We start from the raw sequence: 25,810 nt of genomic DNA on the forward strand, positions 1-25,810 counted from the left end.
GGTTTCTTACCGGAGAACCTTTCAGCATCTGCACAGACAATTGTGTGAAACAAGGTTGTTCCTTGCTCACATCTAAAAAGCCTCGTTTATGAAAACCCTATTGAGTCTCCCAAAGACCTTGTCGCCAGAATTAGTGCTGCTGCTGCAGAAGTACATGACATGCTGGGTATCTTCCAAAGTGTATGCCAATCACTCAATCACTGTTGTAATGCATGTATTGGTGGTCATTCATTTGAACACCTCTTGTAAAATAAAACATTATTTCTTATAAATATCCATGATTAGAACAACTTTCCTTTTCCATGTTCTTTGTACAGTACTTACTGTGTTTCTGTGTTCACATTTCACCATGCATTGTGTTATGACAATTGTTACTTTTGCCATGTTCTATCACCCCTTAAAGTTGTGACCATGTTACATCCTGTATGTCCCATATACATCATATACATAAACTTTTAAAGTAAACAAAAATTTAAAAAACATTCCAAGAATATGTTTTGCTTTGTATCACATGTTTCTCATTTGAAGCACTTCTACTGCAGATGAACATAATGGATTGTGATTTGTAAAAATGGTCCAATTCCAGAATTCCAGTCTTCTCAAGTATTTATATCAAATATAACATCAAATAATTTACATAACCTTATATTTGAAATATAAAATTATATATGTATAATATATATATATATATATATAGTGAATGGAATATTTATTACATTTACTTTTCTGGAAATTTGCTTGTTTCTTTTTGAATCTAAAAACTTTGAGAAAATATGCCAAACTTACTCATATAAAATGTTTAACATATTTTCACATATCTGATAACAATACATAACTATATTAAATTTGAAAGCTAACAATAAATCAAAACTGTATTATTATTATTATTATTATTATATTGTAATAAAAAATTTAAACATTCTTGTAATATTTTAATTTTTGCTTATTTTTCTTCTCTCTATTTAGAATTAAAATTTATACAGTCACACCTGTTTTTATGCGGTTTTTTTTGTGCAATTTTTTATTTGTGCGGTATAGTTGGCAACTAGTCTCGTGCGATTTGTCATGTCTCACGTTGACTTATTATAGCTAAATAAACTTATTATAGCATAAATGAACTTATTATAGTAATATTATTGCATGAATATGCAAAAAATGAAATAATTTATTTTTTAAGTCAACAAAACACCACCTGGACAAAAATATGTAAAACAGACGATAGACGAGACGATGCAGTCAAGTGCTGACATCTGTTGCCAATAAATTCTATTTTGTACGGTTTTGAGTTATTTTCTGTGTGAGACTTTTTTTATGCGGTCCCTGTTGACCGCATAGAAAAAAAATATTTTTTAATTGTGTTGCAAAAACTATTTTTTAAAGCCAATCGTGAAGTTTCGTGCAATTTTTTTTATGTTTTTTTTTTATGCGGTCCCTATCCACCGCATAAAAACAGGTTTGGTTGTATTTTGGAAAATAAATCAGCTATACAAATAAATGTCATTTTGACATTATCCAATCTGCATAGTACAATACAATGTAAAACTTCCTCACATTTTAAAAGACATGCAAACTTCTTCAAAAATAATTTGTTATTTTGTTAAAATAAAACTGATATAAAATTTGTATTCTTCATTGAAAAAGCTCTCATTATTTATCTGCTTTCTGTTATTTTATCAAAAAAAACATTAGAAAAATTTTAAACTTTCAAAAAATTATGCTCAAAAAATAAAAACATAAGGAATAAAATCATAAAATTATTGAACAATAAAATTTATTATATTGATCTGTAAAAAAAAAAATGCTTAAAATTGAAAATTCCATTTAGAAAGATTTATTAAAAATTTTGCTTGGAGAAAATTTCAATGAATTCCTTAAAAATCTCTTATATTTTTATGATTTTTCATGCAAACATAAAATTTCATGAAATATCTATATCCAATAAGCAACCACTGTGGCAAAAAACTCTTTATATTTTTTTGAGTCACGTATTTCATTGTCAGCTGTAAATAAAATGTTAGGTTTATAATTTCATGAGGAGGAAAACACGAATGAAAATTTTCTAAGGGTCAAATTACAAATAAGTAAGGATGAACTAGGCACTGTAGTTACTCAGCTGAATTATTCAATGCAACTTTAACTGTGAGTGAAGTTTAAAGAATGCTAACGTCAACCTGATTAACAAGTCATCTTTAGCCAGGAACAGCTGAAAGTGGAATGTCGGTGTCAGTAAGACTTCTTTCTTACTGACACTGATATTCCACAAGAAAAGAGTATCCTTGTCTAGAGATAAAAACTCCATTTCCCTGCCTGGCAATATCTCCTTAGTCTTTCACATCAACTGCGATGATTGCAGTGTACTACCCATCATGGCGGAATCATGACTCATAGAGATTGTCCATTGGTCCAAATTTTGACCAACATTCCACATTCTGTTAGATTTAAATGGACCTGGCAGAAAGCTACGAAACAGCAGGGAAGCTGATTGGTTGACCACCGCCCCGCCGTAACACATATATAGATCATTTTAGGTGGAAAAGTTTGAGTTTGCTGTGATCTTGCTAAGAAGTCATTTCGCTTGTCGAGGAGAAGGAATTATTGTCTGATTTTGAAGACATCGTCTGGCAAATGAGTAGATTCGTCTAATGATTGACAAGTGGTGTTTCCTGGAAGTACCATCTGATTGTAAGGTGACTTTCCTGAACGGACTTTACAGGATTAAGAACATTTGTCAAGTATCAACACTCTGGTTACAGACACTATATTGTGAACGTTTTTTAATTAACTTTTAATTTGACTACCTCCTACCTGTTTTATTCTATCCCATTTCCCTTCCTTATTAACACTGGCATTCCACTCTCAACTGTCCATGCCTGAAGATGGCTTATTAACTGGGACAAAAACATTAGTGTTCTTTAACTTCACCTACTGTTAAAAATGCAATGAGTAATTCAACTTAAAACTAAGTATTGTGACATATTAATTCTGATATATTTGTTACAAAAAATCACATGACATCACACCAGTCTCAAATGGACACACAACTGTGAGAAAAGAAATTCTGCAATAAAAGTGCAAAAATTCTGAATTAAAAAATTCTCAATGAAAATGCTTTATAAATGTTGATACAATTGAAATAGCATACCTGAAAAAACAAACTATACTTCACAAGCACTTTTGAGTATAGTCTCATTATAAGAAAGATGATTTATATATGGTAATCAAATACAACTACATAGAAATCAAACACTGTTGCTCAATAAATTACAAAATCTCAAAGTTAATACAGACTAACAACAAAAAAGAAATAAATGTAAAAATATTAAAGAAATTACAGAAGCCATAGTCATAGAATACAACTATCTTATATGAAGCAGATTCTATTTTAATCTAATACAGTCTTAAGTTTTATTTAAATGGATAAAATAATTGTTTGGTTTGTATCTATATAGAAAACATATATATATATTTATTTATTTATTATGTATTATATTGCTTACCTCACTAGTACGAACAATCAATCTAAACTGATACTGAACAGGCATTATATTATTTGTACTTCCTAGATTTGAACTATTTATTAAATCTAAATGCTCAACCTTTTCTCGCCGAATACTTATTGCAACAGGACCAAGAGTTTCATCAATTCCAAACCAATTCTGATGATCTTTAATAAATGAAATTATTATTATTATTTTTATCATCATCATATAACAATTATGTAAATAATAATAATAAATTTATCAAATTATATGTAATTATAGCAGAATAAAATAAAAATTCAAAACTATTCAAACTTAAAATTTAAACTATAAATCTTCTGCATTAAACAAGTGTTATATTATTAAACCTACTATACATAATTGATTTATGAACCTATTGCATTTATGAAAAGTTGTTTCTGAAACAAATTCTCATAAATGAAGATTAAAATTATTATTAATTTAAAAAAAAATTATAATTAATTCTTAAAATAAATATCATCTTTATTAAATGAAAAGATATCATTTAGTTTATTTTTTTTTATCAAACATGCTAGAATATCATCTATTTGCAAAACCAAAAACAAAATATCAATAACAAAAATTATCAAACTCAATCCAGCTAAACATTTTTTTTATTGTATCCCTAAATAAGACTATTACTTTAATTCATAAAACACACAGCACCAAAAAAAAAATCATAATTATTCATTACAAGTATTATGTAGACCTATGAGAGCATTCAATTTTCATCCTTTTTGTCAGTGTTGTCTTCAAAGCTAACTTAACAATATTATCATTCAGCAGATTTATCTGTCACCAGTACAAGCCAGCAAAACTTTCAGCAAAAACTTTCTGATCATCATCCCCAAGAAACACAAAGTTGCTCATTTCAGCAGAAAAGAGGCTGCTAACATTTTCTTTGACCACAACAGTCTACTGATCATTAAATTTTAAAGGAGGGGCAAAACTATCAATGCTGTCTAATAACATAAAATCTTGCGACATTTATACATGGCAATCAAGAACAAATACCCAGTTTATTGAGAAAAGATATAATCTTACTGCTTGACAATGTGAAACCTCATACAAGCAGAATGGCTAGACACGTTTGAGAAACTGAAGTGGAAAACAATAGATTATCCCCCACAGCCTTGATATTGCTCCCATAAAATTTACTCATATTTGGTGACCAAAAAAAAACAGCTAAAAGGTCACAGGTTTGCATCAGAAGATGAAGTGAAAGAGGTAATCACAGGTTTCTTCCATCAGAAGACGAAGAAATCCTACAAGCATGGAATCATCAGGCTCATAAGCAGGATAAATCATCAATGCTGGAGGCAATTACTTTTAATCTAAACACACCAGTTGATGAATAAATTGTATTAGCTCAATTTCATTTGATTCATTCTAATACATGGCATTCAGCTTCAAATGCCTAACTTTGAATAAAAGAATAAACTATTTATGAAATTTTTAAAATGTGTTCTAATAATTCATGCTTTGAAACCACATCAACTAAAAATGCATTGACTATAAAAAGTAAATTATTGTATGTTAAATATGTTAATGAAAATTTATTATTAAATTGAAAGTAAAAACTTTAAATAAGGCCAGATGATCTGCTAAATTATCAAGTTGTAACAAGGCTAAGTTAATAATTAGAAATTAAGTAATTTGTTTAGATTAGACAGTTAGACCACCATCTCATGATAATTTTAATAATTATAATAAATTAATTTTTCATTTAGAATTTCCGGAAGAAAAGAAATGGGCTGATTAGATTTGAACCTGCAACTTACCATGTAGATATGTTGCCAGTTACACTACCTGGACCTATGTTCAATCTTCAGTTCCAGAACTTTAGACAAATTACTTCAATTCTAATTATTAACTCAGCCTTATTGTAGCCAGATAATTTGGCAGAACATCTGGCTTTATTTAAAACTGATCAGAATTGTGGAATTATTGTTTACATATATATACCCCATGCTGAGGTAAAAACAATAGCTGTCTGAGTGCCATAGAGGTGGGCTATGGGTATTTAAGTCATCCCCAGTTAGCACCTTGAGTAACCTTCATAGTTATACCGAAATTAATAGTTCTAGAAGTAAAGATTGGATGGAGGTCGAGGTAGTGTAACTGGCAACACATCTGTACAGTAAGCAGAAATTATGGGTTTGAGTTCCATTCTGGGCAGATTCTTTTCTTCCAGAAATTTTAAATTAAAAATTAATTTATTACAATTATTAAAATTATCACAAAATGGCAGCCTAACCTCCTACCTCTACAGTCTGTATCAAAATTATAAACACACACAACTGTTTTCAATAACAAAAACATTAACAATTGGAATGTATTTATTATATTAATATATTGTTTACATCAATTTAAACATTTTCTGAAATTTTTAGAGCAATCTGACAATTACAAAATAAATTATCACAGATTTTCAATTTTTGATTGTTTCCAAAGTATAAACACATGTGCACAAAAAAACAATTTGTGATGTTTCAATATTTTGTAGGTCCACCATTTGATTTAATTAGTTCAAATACTCTATCGGCATAAAGTTTACTAGTTTTGAAGTTGTTCTTGTTTAATATTTTCCCAACAATCCATGATAGCTAATTTCAATTCATTTACAGTATTGTATTGTCTGTTTTGCCATAAACAAGACAACTCACAATGTCCCAAACATTCTCCATTGGATTCATATCAGGGCTCCGTGATGGCCAATCAATTACATTAATTTTTTTTCAGCAAACCAATTTTTAGTCAACTTTGATGTATGAATGGCAGCATTATCCTGTTGGAATTGCCAGTTTTCTCCCCCAATAAGTGATTCAAAAGTTATTAAATTTTGATACAACAGTTCTTGGTACTTTTCTGAATTCATTCTACCTTCTATAAATACAATATCTATTTTACCTCTCCATCCAAATCCTGCTCACACCATCACAGATCCTCCACTTGTTGTCTGCTCATTTTGACTTCTTCGTTCTTCCTCAAATCATGCCAGTAGTGACTATAACTATCAAGTCCATCCAAATTCCACTTTTTTTCATCTGAAAAGACTATTTGTTTCCACTCCTCTTTCCATGTCATCTTGTCTTTGGCCCACTTTAATCCAGCTATTTTGTGCAATTGTGTTAATTTCAGTTTAGCAGCTATTTTTGTAAATTTGGCATTTTTATGATTATGCATACATCTCCATACAGTTGCTGGTGAAACTGCAATTGGCAATGTTGATGATGCTTCTCTGACAGACTTGTTGACCATCAGTAGATAAAAAACCTTTCTTTTGTTTCTAGGTGTAAGGCATTTAGGCCTTCCACATCGTTTATTTCTGCCATAATTTTCACCCTGAGTTAACACATTTCTCACAGCACTTATAGATTGATTTATAGCTGCCGAAATTTGTCTTAGAGATCGTCCTGATCCTTTTAGTTGGTAAATTTCATGTATTTCCAACTCTGTTAGTGTTTTTCCACATAGCATTGTTTTAAACCACAAAAAAACTGTTTAAAATTGGTGCCACGTTTTTAATAATGAATGATACTCACCTCTGGTGACAACTAATTAAACCAATAAGTAATAAAAAAAACTATTATACTAATTTTATGCACCTGTGTTTATACTTTTGAAACACTCAAAAATTGAAAATCTTTGATAATTTTTTGTAATTGTCAGATTGCTCTAAAAATTTCAGAAAATGTTTAAATTGTTGTTGTAAACAACATACTAATATAATAAATACATTACTATAGTTAATGTTTTTGTTATTGAGAAATGTTGAGTGTGTTTATAATTTTGAAATGGACTGTAGATAAATTAATTTGTTTCTAATTATTAACTTAGCCTTGTTATAGCATAATAATTCAGCAGATCATCTGGCCTTATTTAAAAGTGATCAGATTTATAGTTGTTTATATATATATATATATATATATATATATATATATAAACAACTATAAATCTGATATATATATATATAAAAACTTTATTTCTCATTAATGTTGTATTCCATTAACTGCATTTTAAAATTAAAATTAAATCCAATTTAAAATTAATTAATTTAATTTAATTTTTTAGAACAGTTCATTCTTTTATTTAAAATTTGTTTTTAAATTCCATGTGATTCAAAAACATTTAAGTTCTTAATAAGTGTTTTGACTTCAAAACATTGCTGAAATTAGATTATTGTTGTTTTTAAAAGTTGAAGTTTGTAAAAAATACATACATATAAATTAATTACAAAGTAATTACACATACAAAAAACTGTCAGGAAGCTATAGTGTTTTAAAGTTAAACAAAATCTACATTTTCAATGAACAATAATTATTACAGCGATTCTTCATGAAAATTCAATTATTTCTGCATTAACAATGAAATAATGCAACATACTAAAATTATCAACATAATTAGTCTATTTTTGATTAAGTTAGTATTTTTAGTCTGTTGCATTATTTTTGATTGATTTATTGTCAAGATATTAACTGCCTGTAAAGTGCAAACTATTTTTGATTTAATAACAAGCTCATATCTTTAACTATATAGGAAATAAATTTATTGTTAACTGTTTTTAAAAATTTAATTTATATTTCTTATTAATAATTACTAAGATTTATTTTAATTTAATTAGAGAAAATTTGATTTACCTTGATTATAAAAGAATTTTCTGTAGCAATATGAACCATTATCAACATTTTCGATATTTAAAGAAGGTTTCTGATAGGGACAAGATTGCTGTTTCCACTTTAAATAATTACCATTTTCTAGGATACTCAAACCACATGCCATAGCAGGTTTATGAAGTGTAGGAAGCCATTTGACTAATTCTTCTTTCTTTCTTTGATTTCTTGATGTCATACGATTTAAACTGATTATCCTTTCATCTTCTCCACCTAATTCATTTCTGAAGAAAGGACAACTTAAAACTAATTTGTTACTTCTACCATCACCAAGGTCATTCTCTTCTAGGTGATCCTCACTAAGACAATAAGGAGACTTAGTTAACATTGAAGCTGCAGATGCTCCAGTTGTAGTATTACGTCTCCTACTCAATAAGTTCCTCAATCGAGAAGCATAACTAATATTAGCTGTTATGCTTTGACAATCATAATGTGCAAAGGCTTTCTTTCTTAATTTTTCTTCTAATCGACTTTCAGAATCAAGATTATTATCCGATCCCTTGTATATATCAATGCTATCAGTTTTATTTCCACGCAACTTTTTAAAAATGGATGGTTCACTATTAACAACTTTTGTTTTTACTTTGCTACGATCTTTACTTTCCCACAATCTCTGAAGTTTCGTTTTTAATTTTGGACTCTGAGATTCTTCTAAATTAACTGGATTGTTTGATTTGAAATTTCCATTTGAAGGTGAAGAATGCTGTGAAGTTATTGGTAAAGAATCAGCTTTATGTTTATGATATTCATGTATTTTGAACACATTACGATTTTTATGATCAATATTTTCATTTCTGTATTCCCTGAGCATAGCAAAAAAATTTTCACCAGCAGTGCTAATAACATCCAATGATGATGCACTTCCATAATTTCTTCTAAGTAAATGATTTCCATCTTCTTCAAGTTCTTCACTATGATCTAAATCTAAGCTACTGTTGCTCCTATACAAACCTAATTTACTGGATGAAGTGGTAGCACAATTTGCTAAAACCGTATGAGTCATAGCACGTTCAGTATATGCACGATTAGCTCTTTCACTATGTGTTCTTTGTGGACGGTCTAATCTTCCATGGGAAGTAATCAATCTTTGACTGCTTATATTATGCTGTAAAACTTTATCCTTGTGCTTATCCTGAACTTTTATCAACTTAGTCGTTACATTATTTCCATTAACTATACCATTAATATGGGTTGTACTTCCACTTTTAAGTACCGATCCACCACACTGGCGGGAAGTTTGAGGTTGACAGCTATTGTAATATTCCAAAGCCCGTGCTCGTAATACATCAGAAGTCAACCCATTTCCCGGTGATAATTCAGAAATATTTTCATTTAATCTTTGGCAATCAGCAACTTCCATCTTCACAATTTAATAAAACTACCTCTGGCAAACAGTATGACTACCCATTAAAAGATACCACAATTGTTGCCCAAAATAAATCCAAAAAATCATGACTTTTACTTTTATTACGTGAACAACATCCAACAATAACGCATATCTGAAAATAAAAAAATTACAATTACTTAAAAGTATCTACAATATATAATTATTCACATACATTGTAATTTTTAAATAAACAAACATACGTGTGAAGTTTATATATGTGGATTTAATTCATATAGAATGTTAATTAAGATTGGAAATTAATGTATTAAAATGTTTAAATAATACAATTTTTTGAAGTAATAATTAAAGATCTCATTTCACAATTATTAAAATTTATCACTTATACTCTATCTAAATTGCTTGTTCAGTTATTTTTAGTTTATATATAAACAATGCTTTAAAGTAGGACTACATGTCAAAGACAAATTCTGTCATAGTAGGTAACGATATACATTGATCTTCAAGACTATAATACTAAACTATCAAAAGATACTATCGTTAACGTTAAAATCTATTCAGTTAAAAATCAGGCTTTATCTTTTCGTGACGACAAACACATGGAAACGTTGGTTTACACGAGAAAACTGTGGAATAAACTAACATAAACAGTTGAAAGAATGTGTTTTTCTTTACATTTCTGTACCACTCGAATCAAACTAAACTACTACACTTCTTTATTTAGTTAATTAACAGAAAAATGAGATAAAGTCAGTAATTATAATTATCGTAATATTTCTTTTACGGATATAAAGTTGACAAAAAGGAAGTACAGTACATTCCAATACACAAACGCCATATTGACGACTAACAGTTTATCTCAATATTTATATCTAACTCTGAGATAAAATACGCAAAAAAATCCGACTTTTTAATTGCTACTGCACGGATTTGTTTTTAATAAAGTTTAAGAAACCAGGATACTTCACCGTTATCATTTCCCCTCGTCGATACTACTTAGAATGCTTCCTGTCACGTGACCAAAACCAACAATGGCATCCGGACCAAAGGAATTCTGGGATAGAGTGCTCGTCAACCACACCTGTTACGCGCTACATACATATATACACTATGATTAGAGCAACGACCGAATCCTATTATAAACTCGCATAATCATCGTTTCAAAAAATCTCCGTTAGTAATATCGAACATGAAAGGCAATTTGAATAAAAATGCAATTGTTTATAATAAAATAATTTAAGCTTTCGAACAGACACAAATACCATATTTATGTACCGGTACTTTAAAACAATATACAAAACTTGCTTATTTAACGATTATACGAAATAAAAAACGAATTTTTTATTTTAAAAAAATAATAAGTACTTTGAACGTTTTTTTAAGTTTACGCCCATTTTTTTACAGTACGTAATTATTCGCAACGCTTGTCACGGTTTATTATTTAAATTTCACTACTTCTTTCTAACGTCAGAATTTTATACTATGATTAATTATTGAAATAAAATCGATTTTACACAGGTAAATAGCCACGGATTTAGTTTAAATTAACGATTAATTTGTCGTTAATTTCGACGAAATGCGGTATATATTTATAAAATAACTGCAGAAATGATTTTTGAATGTGCCCCTCCTAAACTAAAAACACGCTCGTGTTTTTCGTATAAAACATACATAGTTTATAAACTAGCCAATTAAACTTTGCGTATCTTAAATATTTGCCATATAGCTCCTAAAAAGGTCAGAGGTGTCATCAAAAAGTGCCTGCGTATAAATTCCAAAGTACGGTACCTAAACAGTATTTTTTTTTTTAAAAAAAAGATCAGAATATGAGCACACTTTAACACGTATTATTTTAATTTAGTTATTTTGGAATTTTAGTTTTGTAATATGTATCAATTTGTTACTACAGTAATTTCTATAACATATTTTCATGCTTTGTGAGTATCAATCTGCTGAACTTCAGACCTGTCGCAATTCCGCGTGACGTCATCAATTATATCCACTTTTCTGTAAAATTGTTATTAATCCATTATTTTTCGCATTTTTACAGTAATTAATTTTTTATTACAAATATTACTATTATACTAATAGAATAATCGGCTATTAACTTTTATAGAATGTTCTTCGACTTGCTCCTCATTATACGAGTATTCTTTCTACACAAATACATTTAATGACTTATTTTAGTAACTTGACATGCTTATTCATTGTGAATAGTTTACTATATTCCGTGATTCGATTTATAAATAAATCGTCTAATTTAACCCGGAAGAAATTAAACCTCGGTTGCCGACGAAGGGAATTGGTGATTAAAAGACGTAGAATTGATGACATCATCAAAGATATACGAAAAGTTTTGTTTCTAAATGAAAATCAAAATATTTTGAATATTTCATAACTATTACAATACACGATAATTTTTTATTATTTATAATAAATTATATTACTGTAGTTTCCCGAAAATCATCGACGATATCACTGATCGAAATTTAAATAATTTTTTACGAAAAATTTGCATGTACAGTTTCTAATTTTGACAAGAACATGGAGAAAAATGGTAAATTTAGTAAATACTAAGTTATAAACGTTAAATATTTACATTCACTGGATTTCTACATTCATGTATATACGGGATTGTCCTCTTTTTTAAAGAAATGTCCCGGTGTTCCGGAAAATTTTGTCGGGACGTCCACCTATCCCGTATTTAACAAAAGTAATGACGAATCAAAAATTTCAAAATCATTTTATACGAAACAAGAAATTAATAACACTCTAACCAAGTTGGATACATCTCAATCCTGATCTAAATCATTGGCTTAGAACAGGCGTTTAAATTCAAATATTCGCTCAATTTCATAAACTGACAATAGCTAAAACTTGTTTGTTGCTTTACTTGATCAACGGAATCAGTGTGAAAATAGTATTAAGTTGGTCATGATTATCTGGAATGTTCTTTTTCAGATGTAGATGAATATGCAAGAAAATGATTTGTGCAATGTTTTTACTAAGGAATTTCTCTTAGTGGAATGATGTTACAGAGGAAAGCTAGAGATTTTACAAAAGGACTTAGCCATAGTAAATTTAAAGCCAGCAACAAGTGGCGTGACAGCTTCAAAAGTAGATACAACATTGTCTTCAGGAAACTCTGCAGCAAAAGTGCATCTACACCTCACAAAGTGTTTGTGACGAGTGGATCAAGGAGCTCCCTTCTTTCATGCAATGCTATGAGCCAGTGGATGTCTTCAATGAATTTTTTCTCAATGTTTACCCAACAGAACAGTGATATTTAGAGGATAAAATGCTGAAGTGGAAAACAGAGTAAAGTACAGTACATGTAACTATACTATTAGCAGTTAATCAACACTAGAAGTAAAAAACTTCCACCATTGATGATTGGTCATTCTGCAAAGCCCAGATGTTTCTCAAAAGGAAAATCATTTCCTATTACATACAGAGCAAATCAGAAAGCTTAGATGACAAGTGAAATCTTCAGTGACTGGTTAATTGATTCCTTTTAAATCAATAAATCTACAGGTTTAAAAAAGAAAAACACTTTTATTGATAACGGCAATGATCATTTCTACCTTCCTACTCTAAAAAACATCACTATAAGATTGTTTGTTGCCTCTAAATACTACATTCAAGCTGCAACTCCTCAATCAAGGGATCATTCAAAGTTTCAAAGTGGGATATTGAAGAACTGGTTCAAAAACTTCTAGATGCCATCAACAATAGCAATACCCTTCCCACTATCAATGTTTTGAATACTATGAAGATGACAGACTATGTCTTCTCTATAACATTCCTCCAAGCAATTAAGAATAGTTTCTTAAAAGCAGGATTTAAACAAAGGTGCAACAAGGAAGAACATAAAACAACAACAAAACACCATTGACACAGTGCAATAAACAGAAACCAATGAAGTAAATTCAGAAGAGAGGATAATTGTCAACAATAAACTTAATCTAGACATTTCATTTGAAGACTTTTTGGATGTGGAAAAACGATTCCCTGGTAACATGTGGAATGTTGACAGATAAAGAGATCATGGAAAAGGTGAGAGGTGTTTCTGATGACAATGATGAAACAGAGGACTAGACAGATTCACCTAAAGCTATACCACAAAAGAAGCAGAAAAGGCCATTGAAATGTTGAGAACTTTCCTTGAATCTCAGGAAGATATTAGTCAGGATGCATTTGTGGCTATTGCTTTCAAAAAATTATCCAGTCAAAGAAAGTTAGGCATCAGAAACTATTAAACTGTTTCTGTTAAGGGATGTCAAAATGTTTTATTTATAACTAATACAGGTATATACTGTACATGCTATTGTATTAGGTATAAATAAAATACTTTACCTACAATAAAGCCTATTATTGTTTACTGTATACGAACCTCTATATCTCAAAATCTATCTCAAATTTTTTTCTCATTTCTATGCAATTCAAGATAGACAGGTTCAATTGTGTGTATTTTTTGCTACAAACAGCATCTGCTTTGTGGCATATTGTTTGAAAGATGCATCCATCTTCCTAACAGTGATTTTCCAAATTGTGAGTCAACTATGACATAACTTACACACACCAACATAAGTCCATAAAAGACCTTCATTCAAAGTACAAAAAGAAAAAAAAAAAAAAAAGGCCGTTCAATCATACATACTAGAGTTTTACATATACTAAATATCTAAAATAATAGTGCAATCTGAAGTAACTTGTTCTAGTCACATTCATGAATTTTAATTTATCATTATTAACAGTATATGTATATAATGAAGAACTAAAGATTTTGAAGCAAGTATTATTGGGATGATCACCAATTTGGAAGATATTGAAAAATGCATTTCTTACATCAACATTTTTCCCAAAAAACATTAACAACAATGACATATTTGGTAAAATTTGTAATATCCAACAGTTTGCAATACAGCAAAAAACTAGTAAATAATATCGTATACTGTTAATAAGCAATGGATGCAAGTCTTTAAATATTTTCAGAAAAACCATGTGCCCTATACAAATACAGCAAGATCTTGCTTAACGTGGGGATGCATTCCTAGACAACAAAGCATTAAACAAGGTAATTTTAACACAGAGTAAATAGGGAAAGGGGAGCACATGACCAAAAATAAACAGATTTTACTTTAATTTTAAGTTATTTATATTAATTTGCATAATAATATGTTAAATAACACACAAACATATGCACACAGATATGTAAAGTTCATTTTTTGTGAAGAAGGTTTTGGCATTTCTGACATTCTTGTTTTTTGCGATAAAGTGGTGTAGTTTCATTTGCTGCTTTTTTGCTTTTGTTAAGCAAATGTCGGTAGCAGAAGATTACATCAAAACCACTTTGTTTTCCTTTTTCACTTCTTTCAAAATCTGAATCATTTGTTACAATTTGATCAACGATTTCAGTTATAGTTACCAAATTTTTTCTCAAGAAATCTGTAGCAAGTTCTTTGGGTTCTTCGTTTTCAGAATCACTGTTTTCCAGTTCTACATGAATTCCTTGTTCTGCCAGTTCTTGAAGGTCGTCGTTGGTAAGGCTCTCACCAGAAACCTGGTGTAACTCCTCAATATCCTGCTTGTCTACATCTCCTAGTCTGCTGTATCAATTAGGTTGACAATTTGGCCAACCTAACGAATTACAGCAATAGGTTCTTCTCATTGAGAATTCTTGGATACCTTCAATCATAACTTCTTTCACAACTTCTTCCACACTCCATGCATTTATCAGTTAATTCTTGCCTAGTGAAGTTGATATTTCCTATGGCATCCATGATGTTTAAATTTTTCCAAAATTGCACAAACAAACAGATTTAAGGGAAGTACAGTGGTACAACAAATTGCCATCTTTTGCTGATTGGTTCGTGTTTGTAAATAATTGTATTATATACGAATCAATAAAATACTGCGATAATTTGAGTCAGTGTAAATTTTGAGCTTTTTTTAGGCTTCGAGCAGACCATGTTATATCTAATCAGCATTAATCGAGGCAGCATTAAGCGGGGTTTGACTGTACTGAAAGTGTAACACAGTTAATAATTGAAAACACACTTGCTTTTTCATTATAGATAATTTTTGGATTTCTGAAAAAGCACAATTGAAAATAAAAAATTTGAATATATTAGTGCAAAATGAATGTGTCATATGACAGATTCCATGATCTTTTGCAGAAGACACTGAGGATACTCTTGTAACTTATCTCTCACCTCTAAAAAAATATCAGATGAGAGAAGAAAGTTGTCTTCCAGGGATAGTTGTAATTTTGGTAGAAAATACAACATAAATCCCTGCTCAGTCAGGAGCAACTGGATATTTGTTATACATGTTTGTCTGCACACACATTATTTGAACACATAATAACCAAAATCAATAACACATTGTTTTTTCTTAGTTCAGAATAGGAATCCTGTATTGAACTCACAGGCTTGCTTGTCTTTTTAATCCTTTAATAATATAGTACATGAAGTAAAAAAGTGAGGAGAGTAAGGTTTATTCCAAAAAGAAGTGTTAATGAATATTTTTGATGATAATTAACAATCACATTATGTATCTAGGTAAAGATCATTACATACAAAATGAATTGATGTTTATGTAACTAATAAATAAACAATACCATCAGATTTTAATTTGATATAATATGACTAATTAAGTATAAAAATATTATGTAATTTGGACTACATGGCAGTTAAGCCTCATCTTATATTAAATTTAATAATTAGAAATAAATTAAATTAGAATATTCTGGAAGAAAATATAACCATGAATGTATAATCATCCCCAGTCAGTGCAGCAAAATATTTTGTAGAAATGCAATTTCAAAAATTAATGAAGCACATCTTGTATGATCATTTTAGGAATACCAAGCTCCAAGCTGCAATTAGCAATAGATTTCTTCAAGCTATGCATGCACAATTGTCTCAGATGCTCAACATTCTCTTTCAACATTGGAGATCAAGTATGGCATTTTCTTAATGTGCAACACTTCCAGTCTCTTTAAACTAATTAAACCATCAAATTGTGGTCTTGTCCATAAACACATCTTAACTATAAGTATGTAAATATTGACATTGCACTATTATAACTGATTTAAACTCAGAATACCACAACATACATATTATGCTTTCTGTTGCACAATAACCACTGTTCTGACTAAGATGGTGTGCAGTGGGATTGCTACCACATATTCAGTGATCGAAAAGACACTCAACATTTCTACAGAATTCAATACAACAATCAAAAACATTGGTTGATTATTACCCATGAAATTTGACATTGAAATCACAGACCCCTTTTCAATTTTCCTGTATTTTTTTATTAAATTTTTATTAATAAAAATAACATTAGATTGTTTCAGAAGAAAGCTTACAATATTTTAAAAATCTTTTTGATTAAAAGATAATAAGAAGTACAAAGAATTGACTTGTTTAAATAAATGAAAACATACTACTGTTCTTTTATATAAAATAAAAATATCACAAATTTACAGTAAGAAAACCGAAACTATCATCTAATTCAACTTTTATTGTTGTATGACCAGTACTCTTTTTCTAAAAAATTTACTGCTGGTATGCATATACAGTGACTGAACATATTGAATTGTTTTTTGCTGAGCAACTGCCAGTACTATGTACCAGTTACCAATAGTTTTTATGCCATCTGCCAGTATGGTATACCAGCACATTCCAGTTTAAAAAAATAGCCCTGTGTATGACATGCTTCATTTTCTGTCACACTTTACACAGATTAAGTACAACAGAATTTTACAACAGCTTTTTTGTGGAGTTCTACCATTACTGCAATAAAACAAAAAGTACTTTGAATAATACACTCAACAGCATCTAGAAACAGAAGTAATAAAAGATTATGATAGTACAATGAACAAAATCCCCATCAAAAACTCTCAACCAGTACAGTATGGATCAGAATGGTCAATGCTTGATAAAAACAACATATTAATATACCTAAAATGTTCCATAAATACAACAATAATAATATTGAATAATAATAATAATCATAACTTCAATTCTTTAATTTAAATGAAATAATGTTAAAAATTTATCTTGGATATAAATAATTTAAAAATGAATAACGAACCTACTGGAACTGGTATAATAAAGAGAAAACAACACCTTTCTTAAATTCCAGCAAAAGTTTAACTATATAAAAACTTTTTCAACTGATTTCATCAGTCTTCTTCAGTTACTCGAACAAAAAAACAAAAAGAAAGAACCAAATTCAAATTTACAAAATCGCGAGAATGGAAAGAATTCTCGTGATTGCGCAGACTATGCAAAAACGATGTACCGATAAACGGTAAAAAATGCAAATTCTTGACAAAAAATGCAGATTCTTGACAAACTATATATAATATCACAATCTTACGCTATCCAATGAATGATTTCCAAGCAGACGATAGCCCATCTGCGTCCCTGTGGTTGATGCAATGGGATGTTAATTGTGCCCTATATATTTCTAATTTCTCCAAATGTCTAATGGCCTGTTTAGATCTAGTGGCTTTTATGATGGAAGCACTATCCCAGTGTACCGTGATCTCCTGTTGCTTAGCAAATGCTGCTAGGACTGTGCTGTCAACTGTCCTCTTAACTGATTGCTTATGCTCTTTTATTCTTTGCTGTAAACCACGCAAGGTGGCCCCAATGTACACTAGATCGGATTTAAAACGTTGGTCCCTGATTGGAATTGAGTACACTCCTGTTAGCTCATTTGGTTTCTCCCATGAGCTAACAGGAGTGTACTCAATTCCAATCAGGGACCAACGTTTTAAATCCGATCTAGTGTACATTGGGGCCACCTTGCGTGGTTTACAGCAAAGAATAAAAGAGCATAAGCAATCAGTTAAGAGGACAGTTGACAGCACAGTCCTAGCAGCATTTGCTAAGCAACAGGAGATCACGGTACACTGGGATAGTGCTTCCATCATAAAAGCCACTAGATCTAAACAGGCCATTAGACATTTGGAGAAATTAGAAATATATAGGGCACAATTAACATCCCATTGCATCAACCACAGGGACGCAGATGGGCTATCGTCTGCTTGGAAATCATTCATTGGATAGCGTAAGATTGTGATATTATATATAGTTTGTCAAGAATCTGCATTTTTTGTCAAGAATTTGCATTTTTTACCGTTTATCGGTACATCGTTTTTGCATAGTCTGCGCAATCACGAGAATTCTTTCCATTCTCGCGATTTTGTAAATTTGAATTTGGTTCTTTCTTTTTGTTTTTTTGTTCGAGTAACTGAAGAAGACTGATGAAATCAGTTGAAAAAGTTTTTATATAGTTAAACTTTTGCTGGAATTTAAGAAAGGTGTTGTTTTCTCTTTATAAATAATTTAATTTTTCTATATATTCTAAGTAGAATACTATTTCTAAACTAATGTAAATCTTAATTAATCAGCAATCACATAATCACAGAGTAACTTCATTAGTAAGACCATGGTTCCACACTTCTTGGTCCAACACAACTTCAAATTTTATTCCCAATTTAAGTTTTTCAATACATATCACAAGCATATTTTTAATGTTTACTTTTATAGGTGGTAAGACATTCTAATTATCCACTTTATACTGTTTGATTACTGGAAGTTGTAACTAACCTTTCTATTTCCAGTAAGGTGCAGTACCTTACTGGAAATAGAAAGATTTTGAAAGGTTAGTTACATTCTAGTTAGTTGCATATTTACAAACCCATCCTAATAATTTTGCTCCCCTTTCTCTAATCCCCATATGACCATTATTACACTACTTTCTAGTATGCAATATGCAGTGCTCCCACTCTCCACTAGTCAAATCATTTTTGCAAATAAAATTAGTAATACAACTAATAAAATCATGCAAGCATTTGTCATGAAAGGTCCTTTTGCAATTTTTCAAATCAGACTCCAAGTGATGTTTTTCTGGCAGCAACTCAAATGCCTGTCTACCAGTATGCTATATGTGAATGACCACCCCTGTTGTTTTCCATAAACAGGGCATTGTCCTCTTATCATCATTAAGGAACAAATTATGTAATTTCACATAATTGGTGCTTTGTTAGTAAATACTATATGTATACAGTTATCTATATCTATAGTATTTATTAGTGTTTAGTAGATGTTACTAGATACTACTATCACAATATTTACTAATGATAGTAGTATCTAGTGCTAGGTTGGAGACCTGCCAACATTGAGACAGTTCAAATCGGTAACTGTTCAATCAAAAAATAAAAATGTCTAGTAGTCTTGTCTACCAACATTACTGAAAAGAACAGTAACAATAAATTTAACACTGTATTGTAAAGACTAATATATTTAGTAGCTTCTGTTCTCATAACTAACATATGAGGATGTGTCAAAATAATGTCATTTTGTTGCATATAACAAGTGTTAAATGCTATAGCAAGAACTTAAATTCAGCTTAATGCATCTGAGTAGATCTAATTTACAGTTAAAGAGTGTAACACAGAAAATTTCTGATCTCAACATTTCTTGCTTCAGTATAAAAAATGCCTCCCATATGATTATAAATTCAAAAAATAATTACTCTTTTGATTATTTGAACATTCTCAAAATTTAGTCAAATTAATCTGCATTCAAACAAGAATTGTTTATTTAGAGAATAAAAATATTCTTACTAGACTATACAATAAATGAGTCCATTTTCATCCGTCCCTTCACACGCTTTTCATTGAGGTATTAACAAGTCTACAGCGGAACCATCCAGTTTATTTATTAATTTACAATTTTATGATCTGAAAACTCAAATCTTTGAATTTACATCATCATTTCTAAAAATATTTCTAAGTCCCAATTGGTTTATCATCACTAATTAAACTGTAAAAAACATCATTTTGCTCCATTACTATTTTTTCAATCTTTATTATGAAATTAATTTCAACCATTTATTCATAAAAGTCTTAATGAATTATACATGTATGTAAATAGTTTATTATTGATATATGTAAATGATTAAAGATTTTCTTCATTTTTGAAATCTACATTGTAACAGATGCATTTTTTTAAAGTGTGTAAAAAATATTTCAACTTACTTTGTAAAACTAAACATTAAAGAAAAAGTTGCTGTTTGTCACCATAACATGTGTAGTGTTGCCACCTTTTCAAAATTGCTGACCCAGACGGCAGATCAGATTTGTTCAAACAGAAGTCCCTGATGCATGCACAATGTTATTTTACCATGCGAAGAATAACGTGCATGCCAGTTCTAAACCACTTAGGGACTAGGGACTTAGAAGCAACTTAAATTAAGAAAATGAATTAACTTAGCTTTAAATAGCTGAGAAGCAAAAAAAAAAAAAAAAGAAAAAAGGTTGACAGGTTGTTGCAACGTATGTCAGCATAAGTAAGATGGCCTTTTTTTCTTTATTTTTGCTTCTCTGCTATTTTAAAGGTAAGTTATTTCATTTCTTAATTTAAGTTGCTTCTACACAAGTCCCTAAGTGGTTTAGAACTGGCATGCACATTATTCTTTGCATGGTAAAATGACATTGCACATGCATCACTAGTATCTAACCTTTTTAATATAGTTTGAAATAGTATTTAAACATAGCTACTATTAAGTTTAGTTTTAAAAAATACTATACCAACAACTTGCACTAACCTTTCAATTATATTAGAAGCAACATGAATGTGCTAAGGATGTCACAATAGGATTGAGTTTATTTGAATGATTCAACAAACACAGTCCTGAGACATTACATCCTGAACAAGTTCACATTGCTACACACAATTCGAAAGTCAAGAGGAAGGGCTCAGAGGACCTAGTCTTAACTACTTTTGGTAATATTAAAGTTTGGTATCAATAGCAATAGGAGTCTTACATTACATATTCAAACATCAAACCATATGTAAATGCTTAAGAGACTAATAATCAAAACATTTATACATGGTAAATGTATTGATTTATTTGATTGACTTCAAATATGCCATATAAGTCTCTTATTATCCTTGAGTACCAAAAACTTTAGTATTATTGATAGCAGTTAAGACTACACTCCATGGCAGTAAATTTAAAACAGACCTACTGTGATAAGGTGAACTGAGTTTTCTGTGAGAAAATATCCTTTTTTTGCTCAAGCTTTTTGAGGGCATTCAATCATAATGTCAAAATGACTCGCATTGATTTCAGATGCAGTTACGAGTCATTATCAAATAGGTTTATGTGTGATCTTGCAACTTCTTTGTGCACACAGACAATTTTTATACAGACCCTAAGTCCAAGGGCTAAAATTTATGCTTCCAAATGAGAAGTAACCTACTCCCTTGCCTTTTTCAGAACAGAGTGACAGGGATTTTGAGGGAGTTTGTAAAAATGTATGTACAGTACCATTTTCTTTGTCAATATTATGGTCTACTCAGTCAAAAAATTTTATATATTTATTTATTTGTGGGACTAGTAGCTTTGGCTCATTTAGACAAACAAACAATAAATTGTTTGTTTATCTGTACTGTTTATTATTTATTCTTATTTTTAAAAAATTAAAAAAAGTGCAAAAAATGATTTGCACTTTTTTAATTTTTTAACTACAGTAGTTAGTTCATTAATGCCTGCTCTCGAATTTAGGATGTAAAGGGTAATTGAAGGGGCTTTGAAAAAATTAAAATATTTTGAAATTTTATCCATATTAGATTAAGAGTTCTCTGAAATTTATAATTTTGCCTAACAGTGATTTTAAAAATTGCAAAATGTTTTAAAATTTAAAAATGCTGATTGATGTTATATACTAGGGGATCAGCTCCTAATATAATAAAGTAATACTGTAATATAATCTTTAAATTTTAACATTTTCAGTTTAATTTATAGACCATCATCAAGAATAACTGATCCACAACATAATGGTACAAACCTGTAAGGGAGAATCTCTCCCTTGTAATTTCTTATAAATAGGTAGATTCCTGCAATTTAGTCCATGCTAAGTCTCAGAAATTAATCATCTTGTAAGTAAAATTCCTGTAAATCCAAACTGATTCAACAATTTTATAATCATCTAGTCTTTTAGAACCTAGGTTTATGAATTTGGGTGTTGTCCCATAGAACTTTGGTCTTTCTATTCATGGCTTCCTGTCTAACAGGATTACAATCAAACCTTAATTTTGTTTTAAATTATCATCATCTAATAGGACTTCTGTATATTAATAGGACTTATTATACTGGTGTGATCAATTGAACACAAAGAAGAAACAGTAGTCAAAATTAAAACAGTATTTCTTTATTTTCTTCTGTTTTACCTGAACATTTTTTTTCCTTGTGTTTCAGACCTTCTGTCCATCTTCAGCAGGTTTACAATGATGATAAAGTATTAGTTTGCAAATATCAATAAAGACAAACACCAGAAGAGCATCTTTCCTTGTGTCAAGTTTTCATTTCATAATAGTTCATTCCATAATGAAAAAATCAGACACATTTCATATTTGAAAATTGTATTCTTTTATTTACATTGTAAAAAAAATTGATTGCGTAAAACAGAGAAAAATAAAGGGTTAATGTTACCTTAGGTATCCAAGATGGCAGCTCATCTCTAATTCCAGCAAGGAAACAGTGGGATGCACGTTCTAACCTAATCTATTCTAATAAATTACCATAATTATTAGCAACCAAATTATTAGAATAGGTTAGGTTAGGTTAGAACATGCATACCACTGTTTCCTTGCTGGAATTAGAGATGAGCTGCCATCTTGGCTACCTAAAGTAACATTAACCAAATAAAGAAATACTGTTTTAATTTTGACTACTGTTTCCTCTTTGTGTTTGATTGATCACACCAGTATAATAAGTCCAATTAATATACAGAAGTCCTAGGAAGGCAATAATAATTTAAAGTATGTCAATTATAATGTCAAAATAACTCACATTGATTTTAGATGCAGTTATGAGTCATTATCAAACAGGTTTGGGTGTGATCTTGCAACTTCTTTGTGCACACAGAGACAATTTTTATACAGACCCTAAGTCCAAGGGCTAATGCTTCCAAATGATATATTGGAGAGAGGCATGATTGACTTAGTTTTGTGTTCCCATATATAGTACCATCCTTGTAAAGTGTCAACAAATATGTGTGAATGAATCGTCCTCATAAATATTTAACAATCTTTCAGCATTTGTGAATTACTAAACATGACATGTATTGTACAGTAGTTTCTTCTATTAAACTTTCCATCACTATTCTTCAGTTAAACCCTAGGTATTGGAGAATATGATGGTTGTGTGCATTAGTAGTAGTCAAGTATGTTGGGAAAAGAAATATTTGTGGAAAGTTTGTATTTGTCTTCAATTTATTTTTAAATATATATTTCATCTTTGGATTTTTAAATTTTTTCAAGAAAACTTTTTTATATGAATATTCAGTTCTAGAGAAATTTCTAATTAGTTCACATAATTGTACCTAATATTGACATGAATATGGAATAAACAATACTCAGATCAAATATGTTAAAATTTTAAATATCTAGAATGTCTGCTAAATGATAATTGGGATGGTAACAGTAATATTAGTGCAAGAATTAAACAGGCTTGATCTGGTATCATAAAAAATGAATAAAGTCTTTAACTTAGTAATAAATGCACTAAATGCTGGATAATATTCAAAATACTTACACAACCAAAAATCCAGCTCATGAAACACGGCAATGGACAGCACAGCAAAAACAAACATTTTCAATTGCTTTTAGCAAACATCCTCAAGTTAAAGACCTTATTTCAGAAACATATATCAGAATAGAACATATGATAAAATATATTGATTTAAAATATAAAACAAACATCTAATTGGTCATCAGGTATCATGTGTTTGTACCAGGATGCACATATCTAAAAGTAACATTAAATATCCAATAATGCCCTCCAAGCTGGAATAATGTGTTATTGTCCTTGTAGTTGAGAACCTTGTTTGAGTTGGCCTTGTAAATTTCCAGCATTTTCAGGTACTTAAGTAGAGGAGGTTACCATATGTGATGAATGAGATGTGCATTATTGATGTTCACCTGCACATCCTCGTCCAAGGCATGTGTGGCCAAAGCCATAGTTTACCTTTTATTAATTGAAATAAGATAAGATTGAAAAAATAATTCTTGCAGACACTATTTTAATGGCAGTATTGTAGTCCAAATGTATTGTAAGTGTCGGCCATCTCTGTTGTCCTGAGGCAGTATGGAGTATACTCCTGAAGGAACATCTTATTGTGAGGGTCCTTGGTGTTTCTAAAAAGCATATAGATGGTGGGGTTTCTCCTGTAGACCAAGGAAAGATTGTCGTCTCCTGCCACTTCTCGGTATAAAGCCATTATAGCCATTAGGGTCTTGTTATACCACACAACTTGGAATTTATGTTCTGCTTTTCCCATATTTTGGTCTTGCTCCCCATATTCACTGAACTTTTTATTAATCTAGGCGAGCACCTGTGCAGAATAGCCAGCTGTTTTATGTACTGCAATTCATGAATTCTCTCCTTGAAAGTAGAAGTGTGTGCGAATGCCCTTTTCACTAAGGGCTCTGAAAGTCACTACTTTATCATATGAGGAGGATGGGATGAAAATTGGATTGTACATGAATTTGCAGTACACCGATGTGTGAATTATACCATCCTGTATATATATGTTGATATCCAGAAAATGTGCAACAGATGTATGATGCTGTTCCATGCATAAGTGGAGGCCAAAAAGATTGTTATTGAAAGAATCCAGAAAAACATTGATGTTTGATTTATGACACCAAATAATTAATATATCATCAATATATCTGGAAAATAGGGCAATGTCCTGCTCTTAGGATGGAAGGACCTGATTTTCTAGTTGCCTGACAATTAATTCCCCGAAAGGTGCTGGGCGGGAATTCCCATAGGCACTCCTCTTCGTTGTAGGTAAGCCATCTCCTCAAACTGGAAGGTGGTGGTATGGAAAGTTAAGTCGGCCAACTCTAATATATTAGCATGGAAGTTGCCATCCTTGCCTATATGATTGAAAAGAAAGTCACATAGTACACAAAAACAAGATTCTATTTTGATTGATGAATAAATCAATTCAAAATTACATACAGTGATATATATGTAGATTCCAATCTGGAGGTTGTGTAGATGCTTCAAAAGTTGTATGGAGTTCTTAATGCCCTGGTGATAGTTATCCAATTTATTTGTGATGTAAAAGATTTTTTCGATTAGTATGGGTTGGAGCATCAATGCCAATATGGGCAATGATGCCCTTTCTTTATAATTTTTCTGTTTCCGGAATCATGATTGCATTTTAACAAGTTGAACTTTACCACTAGTGA

At 30.3% G+C, this 25,810-nt stretch overlaps 1 protein-coding gene across 1 annotated transcript in view; it reads right to left on the reverse strand.

Annotated features, from left to right (window-relative positions):
• The window catches only part of LOC136983557 (signal-induced proliferation-associated 1-like protein 2), a 69,275-nt gene extending 58,565 nt beyond the window's left edge, over window positions 1–10,710 (reverse strand). Inside the window, exons 1-3 of the mRNA XM_067280335.1 lie at window positions 10,487–10,710; window positions 8,141–9,672; window positions 3,498–3,664 (exon numbers count right to left, since the gene is read on the reverse strand). Of these exons, the coding sequence (XP_067136436.1) occupies window positions 3,498–3,664; window positions 8,141–9,533 (1,560 nt within the window). The 5' untranslated portion in view covers window positions 9,534–9,672; window positions 10,487–10,710. The remainder of the gene's footprint in view (window positions 1–3,497; window positions 3,665–8,140; window positions 9,673–10,486) is intronic.
• Window positions 10,711–25,810: the final 15,100 nt, after the last annotated feature.

Source organism: Centruroides vittatus, unplaced genomic scaffold (genome assembly GCF_030686945.1).
Source record: "Centruroides vittatus isolate TY-2023 unplaced genomic scaffold, ASM3068694v2 contig_883, whole genome shotgun sequence".
NCBI lineage: Eukaryota > Metazoa > Arthropoda > Arachnida > Scorpiones > Buthidae > Centruroides > Centruroides vittatus.